Source organism: Gymnodraco acuticeps, unplaced genomic scaffold (assembly GCF_902827175.1).
Source record: "Gymnodraco acuticeps unplaced genomic scaffold, fGymAcu1.1, whole genome shotgun sequence".
Lineage (NCBI taxonomy): Eukaryota > Metazoa > Chordata > Actinopteri > Perciformes > Bathydraconidae > Gymnodraco > Gymnodraco acuticeps.
Window position 1 is genome coordinate 703,434 of NW_022992149.1, and position 6,765 is coordinate 710,198.

Consider the following 6,765-nt stretch of genomic DNA (forward strand, 5'->3'; position numbering starts at 1 on the left):
AAGGGTCCAGCTGCAGCCGGTAGAGGTTGAACCTGTAGGAAGTTGTACTTCCACATATGGTCAGAAGCGTGCAGTGGCGTTTGTATATGTACAAAAGTGGTGGGGCACAAAAAACGTAGATGTCTACATATAAGCCTCTGCAGTGACGTGCAGTGAGGTTGAACAGACAGTTCAACAAAAGGATACCCAAAAATGTAATTTTATCATTTAAATATTGAATTGTTCGCATCCCATTTTCAATAAAATTGCGGTCTTACCTTGACTTGAAGATGAAGTCCATTTGCCTATCCCTATGTACAAAAATCTCTATGACTTTTTTGTAAAAGTCCTCCTTATCTTCTTGTAGTTTAAAAAGTCTATCATAAATCTAATCGATAGATTTATTATTCGAAAATTATAAAAGTAGGGCAGACATGTGGATATTATCCGGCTGAACAAAACGTGCATTTATCTAACAGGTACGTTTCCCACAGATCTTATTTTGAGCTATTTCTAAAATCCTATACATACAGTCGGCGTCGCGTCACAGTTGGGGGCGGGGCATTTCGAGGGGGAAAACAATCATTTCCCCCTCGCCCGGAGTACTGTAAGCGCGCGGATTTTAAATGTTAAACAAACATGTCATATATTGATTCATTGCAGCCCATTTCCAGGGATAGATACCTTAACATTTTGTATTTAATAGGATCGGATTCTTGTCCATATCTTATTAAAGAGTGGACGAATGCTCCGACTGAATGGCCTGAAGTTTCATTCCCGGATATCTTCTGCTACCTGGTTGAATCACCCGGTAAGAGGCAAAATCACGTTAACTGATGAATTAAACCTCACATAATTTATATGTCTAACAAGGAAATTAGCACGTTTTAGTGAATTTGTTCATCACACAATGGTTGTTATTGCACAATAGCCATCATGAGCTGCATATACATATTGGTTATTGACGACTCGGTACGTTATCACGCAGGGATTTACACACACACGCCAAAAGAACTATCGGTCCCTGGAGGCACACAACTTTTTTACAAGTGGCTTTGTTGGAGTTGTGCTCCATCATAAACTACCTTCATCCGATGTGATGTAAAGCCATCCTGGAGGGTGACAGAGAAGCCGCAAAGGCTGGCTTCCGCATCTGCCAAACTATGCCATACCTGGGGGTTTCATGTGATGGCTATGTTTCCTGTGACTGCTGTGGTGAGGGTGTTAGAGAGGCTAAGTGTCCTTACAGGTGGTGGCAAGACACCTCTACTGGGTATCAACAGTGGCTTGAGGACAAAAGAGGACATCTGGAATGTCTGACAAGCTTAAAGAGAAGTCATGCATATTTCACTCAGGTAATATTTCACCTGCATAGACCTGCACACCTCTAATAAGTCTGGAGCATTTTGTGCAATTATCCACAGATGGCATACTGTCTATAATGTACATATTAGTGTTATGATTGCATTGCATTTGATAGGTCCAAATGCAGATGTTTGTTACCAGACGGATGTATGCAGACTTCATCACTTGGACTCCTCCTCAGACCTGCCTGATATTCAGAGTACAAAGAGATGAGGACTTCATCAGTGGTGCCATTAATGTGATGCAAACATTTTGGTCACAACACATACAACACAAACTTCGGGAGCTGAAAGATGCACAGGTAGGTGGTTGAATTTCCTATCAGTGTAAAAATGGTAACAAATAAGTCACTGTGACAGAGTTACATATTTATTTATACCAATTCATTTTGAAGCATATTATAGCTATTTCATTCAGTATCAACATAGACTACTAGACTATATGTACGAAATCAAATATCACAAAGCCTATACATTTATTTACAACATGAAAACATACATAGGCTACAAATAGAATGAATAATGGGCTGTACAAAATGTTCTATACTTGTGACTTTGATACTAAATCAGATAATAATTGTTGATATTGTTGATCAAATTGTTCTTGTGTTCTTTTCAAAGGGGGTGTACTCATTTATGATAAGCACTGTATATGTTTCTGCTAAGTAGGCAGAACACAGTCCAGTCGAAAGCAGCACAGGGAGTGACCCATCAGGCAACACAAGTGGCAGCAGACCATCAGGCAACAGAGGCAGAGCGTCAGGCATCAGAGGCAGAGCGTCAGGCATCAGAGGCAGGGTGACAGGCATCAGAGGCAGAGCGTCAGGCATCAGAGGCAGAGCGTCAGGCATCAGAGGCAGGGTGACAGGCATCAGAGGCAGAGCGTCAGGCATCAGAGGCAGAGCGTCAGGCATCAGAGGCAGGGTGACAGGCATCAGAGGCAGAGCGTCAGGCATCAGAGGCAGAGCGTCAGGCATCAGAGGCAGGGTGACAGGCATCAGAGGCAGAGCGTCAGGCATCAGAGGCAGAGCGTCAGGCATCAGAGGCAGAGCGTCAGGCATCAGAGGCAGAGCGTCAGGCATCAGAGGCAGGGTGACAGGAATCAGAGGCAGGGTGACAGGAATCAGAGGCAGAGCGTCAGGCATCAGAGGCAGAGCGTCAGGCATCAGAGGCAGGGTGACAGGCATCAGAGGCAGAGCGTCAGGCATCAGAGGCAGGGGTGACAGGCATCAGAGGCAGAGCGTCAGGCATCAGAGGCAGGGTGACAGGCATCAGAGGCAGAGCGTCAGGCATCAGAGGCAGAGCGTCAGGCATCAGAGGCAGGGCGTCAGGCATCAGAGGCAGAGCGTCAGGCATCAGAGGCAGGGTGACAGGCATCAGAGGCAGGGTGACAGGCATCAGAGGCAGGGCGTCAGGCATCAGAGGCAGAGCGTCAGGCATCAGAGGCAGGGTGACAGGGTGTGCAGCAGCAGAGCAGCACTGAGATCAGTTCAGGGACCTGTGGAAAGACAAACAACAGGTGGTTTTGATTAGAAAGATCCATTATGTCTCAACTGAACCTGCTAAATGGCACAATTGGAACAATAATGACTCCTTTGTTGTATAAAAAAGTTGCATAAAATATTGTTCTCTGTTGCTCATTATTAAATGAATGATGATTGATTTTGTTCTTACTCTCAGATTCTGTAACGGTTGTACATGACACTGCCAGACAGGTTCATTAGTGCGGCACAGACATGCACAATCTTATCCATCATGGCCTCTTCTCTCTCTCATCCTGCAGTCTCTTCACCAGGCGCAGAGGAAGTGGGCCATCCAGAATGTGGTACCGGCTCTTCAGGGCACCAATGACTCTCTGCAGACCATAGATCACATATTTGTTGTTAAAATTCTGTTTATCTACATTGTTATGTTTGAGTTTCACAGGAGTAGCACAGTTGACCTGTTATATCATATCGTCAGTGCATTGTGTCCTATAATTAGTGTTTCTTTTTCATGTTAAAGTGAAGAAAGATCCCTGTTAACTTCCTGTTATCTTGATATTGCACTAAATGTGAACAACAGTTCAATGTATTTAAATATAGAATAACATGTTTTTAAGATCAAATGTTATCTTAAGACACCCTACAAAGTAGGGATTACACATGTACTCGTTGATGTGATTAATTGAATAACGTCTCAGCACTTGTTAACCCGGATCTGTTACAGTAATTAATTTAGTTAGGGAAATGTGAACCACGTCAGCGGCAAGTAGCAACAGTGATTTGATGATGCAGCACACTCTGAATACCAAAAACATTAAAATGTACATACTGTATGAATCTGACTGCTGACTCTATACTTACCAATGTGAATTCTGATGTTCGAAGTCACACGAGAATTTGCAACATCTTCGGCTGACAGTTGTTTTCGGCCCCTCGTGAAAGACGGTGTGATGAGCTGTGCACCCAGAACAGCAAAGTCATCCTTCAAAGTGAAGCCCCTGTCGGCTAAAATCTGAAATAAACATAACAAATACTTAAAAACACTACTTTACTTCAACAGTAACTCAAAAATGGTAACTATGGGTAAATAATAAATTCACAAATAATACTTAAATTAGAAAAAAAAAAACAGTTCAATTGTTACCTGATCTCCTGCATGGTGGAACTTCTGAGATAAGAAGTCTGAGTTCCTTACAATATGCACATCTGAAGCCCTCCCTCCCCAGCCTTTGGAGAGATATGTGATTGAGCCAGATGGGTGACATGCAATGAAATACTTCACTGTTGTCCAGTTTTTGTATTTTGAGTAGGTGATAGCTCTGTGAGAAGAGACAGTCGTTAGTAATACTTATCTATAAATTATGTACATATACACAGACAGCCAGGTAAGTATTACAAAAACCCGACACTTTATGCATGCTATCAAAAAGAAAAATATCTCACCTTGTTTTCAGCTTCTTTGAGTGTTCAATTCTGATCTCAAAGCAGTCGATAATTGCAGTCACTCTAGGGCAGTGGAAGAGAACCTCTGCTGGTACTGTGCTTCTGATACACTCTATCAGGCCATTTAATCAAAAAAGAAATGTTGGCGTACATCAAATCCAACCATCGGGAGAATACATCCAGGAAAGTGCTATATCTATGTGCCAGGTCAAATATTCCACACATCATATCGGTTGAGGGGTTCTGCCGCAGTTTCACCAGAGTAATAAAGAGCTGGTCTTGTGTTGACATCTTGGATGTTTTCTGTGACTTAACAAACTGTACCAGGTACTGATGAAGAGTGTCAAATACTGTCCATGACAGGCCTGTCATGACTTTACATTTAGTGTCATTTTCTCTCACAGTGTTTACCGACATTTTCAACGTCTCCAATTCTCTGATGGCTTCAGCTCGCTCCTTCATGGCCTCATCTCTTTCTCTTCTTAAATTATACAATTCTTCATAAAGTTGTTTTCTCTCTAACTCCTGAAGAGGTATGGGAGCTTCTGATGTTGGGGATTCTGGTTGGGCAGACTGAACACCCTCACGCTTCCTCCTTCTCTCCAGCCTCTGAAGTACTGACTTGGGAGACTTTGTCTTTTTATGTGGGAACAGCGAGGGTGTGTAGTCTGGGTGGGCTATGTCCTAGTTTTTTAAGCCTAGGGCAAGACAGTTCACAAACGAAATGAGAAGGGGATAGAAGGGGGTGAAATACATTTTAACTGCAGAAAGCTCGGAAGCTACCACCAGTGTTGTTAGCATAGCTGTGTTTTTGTATACTCAAGCAAGGTAGCCTGCATAACGTAGTAGTTAGTTAACTTCTCTTAAAACTAGTAATTGAACATTCATGTTAACTACGAAACAATTTAACACTGTTATTGTGTGAATAACGTTGTCATACCTGTAATGAAGTGCTGACTACAGACGTACACATGTTTGGATTTTGGATCCCAAAGGTGGCCTAACTCATCCTCCCGACGGATCGCTTGAAGTCACCGGGTTCTTCTCCTGGGCTCTGTGCTCCCGTTGGGCAAAATATAAAATTTTAGATTTGGATTTTTAAGCTTGTTAGTTGTACAAAAGGGCACACTGCAGCTCCTGGGCATTGTGGAAGCCGGTTTATTTTCCCCCTCAGCGCGAACCGGATGTGACGTTTTGTGGGCGTTCCCTCGCTTGCCGACTGTGGCCCATTCCCAACCGCCCCCTACACCCTACCCCTACCCCTCCGTTTGCGCGTTCACGCGGAGGGTCCGCCATATTGAGGGCTGTTCCAAAGCAACGAGTGTGGAGCATGGATGTATAATAAGAACTGGATACAGCGTGGGAGGCGGGGCCTCATTCATTCCTATGAGAGCTGCTCATTAGCGCATGATGATAAAATGGCCCAACTTTTGAGAGAGTGAAACGTCACAGATTACGCAGCATGCCTGAGAAGTACCCGTATGTGCACTCATAGAGCATGCGCAACTTTAACCAAAATGCTCGTTCACATCAAGCACGTCAATTTGCGTACACGTAACAGCACCGTGCGTTCATGACAGCATGGTAATATATTGTTGTTATCATGGATTTGATATGAACGAGGCGGCAGTTAGCAGCTAGCGGCTAGCTAGTAATGATGCTAATGTACACATCAATCGTTATGTACTTATATTACGCTGTAACAGGATCTAGTGATATCCAACAGAGCTTCATTTAGCATGAAATAATTATTGCACTGTATATATATATATATATATTTATATACAGTGCAATAAGCTTCTTAGTGCAATACGAAGCTACAGGGACGTTAATAATGTTTATTTAATACAACATTTACGGTACAAGATTTAATCATACAGCCCATGTAGTAGCCTATGATAATGAATTACAGCAAACATGTGCAATATATCCATTATTACAGCTCCGTGGGGTGGCAGTAAGACGATATGGGTCCGTTCTTATTGTGCATCCATGGGTAAAGATAAACGCAACTCACATTGGTTTCTCATACAGCATCTCTGTAAACTACGTGTATTCACTGAATTTCACTCTCTGCCTTTAATGGCTCGTTGTAGCTCCAATAGCTCCAGCCCCCACCCTCCCTGTGAGCAGTGTGCTCTGATTGGTCGGGACACGTAACATGAATGTGCCGGGCGGCGCGGTCCCATGGGTTAGATGAGCGTTCATAATGCAGAGGGAAATAACTCTCAGAATAACGTTATTAGCACATTCTTACAACTTGAGGAACGAATGTTTTTAATAAGGGCTATACAAACGTTCATACTGTGTAGTTTATTTAGTTTAAAAAAAATTATCCAACGAGTTACAGACCACTCTTTCCCCATGTAAGTCAATGGGGAAAAGTGTTTCCGGGCCTGGCAACCAAACGGAAGTGTAGTACCGCCGTTTGGCCAGCACGAATATTTTCATCTGAGTCCGGCGCACTTCCTGGGGGCTTGGTGTGGAGGGGGAGT

General features: G+C 43.3%; 1 protein-coding gene across 1 annotated transcript; it reads right to left on the reverse strand.

The window, feature by feature from the left end:
* Nucleotides 1-2,678: 2,678 nt before the first annotated feature.
* Nucleotides 2,679-5,415, reverse strand: LOC117538355. Its single transcript, XM_034203964.1, has 7 exons — nt 5,388-5,415; nt 5,211-5,294; nt 4,271-4,382; nt 3,972-4,146; nt 3,689-3,839; nt 3,120-3,198; nt 2,679-2,841 (listed from the first exon to the last, which is right to left on the reverse strand). Exons 1-7 carry the CDS (start codon nt 5,413-5,415, stop codon nt 2,829-2,831), a joined length of 642 nt encoding a protein of 213 aa, XP_034059855.1. The 3' UTR covers nt 2,679-2,828.
* Nucleotides 5,416-6,765: the final 1,350 nt, after the last annotated feature.

What these genes read in the sequence shown, in the direction of transcription:
- LOC117538355 (XM_034203964.1), bottom strand. Translation starts at nt 5,415, where the DNA reads ATGCCCAGGAGCTGCAGTGTGCCCTTTT. An exon ending in GAGCTGCAGTGTGCCCTTTT is followed by an intron (nt 5,295 to 5,387) that starts GTACAACTAACA and finishes GGTGACTTCAAG; the next exon opens with CGATCCGTCGGGAGGATGAG. An exon ending in TAGTCAGCACTTCATTACAG is followed by an intron (nt 4,383 to 5,210) that starts GTATGACAACGT and finishes ATGGCCTGATAG; the next exon opens with AGTGTATCAGAAGCACAGTA.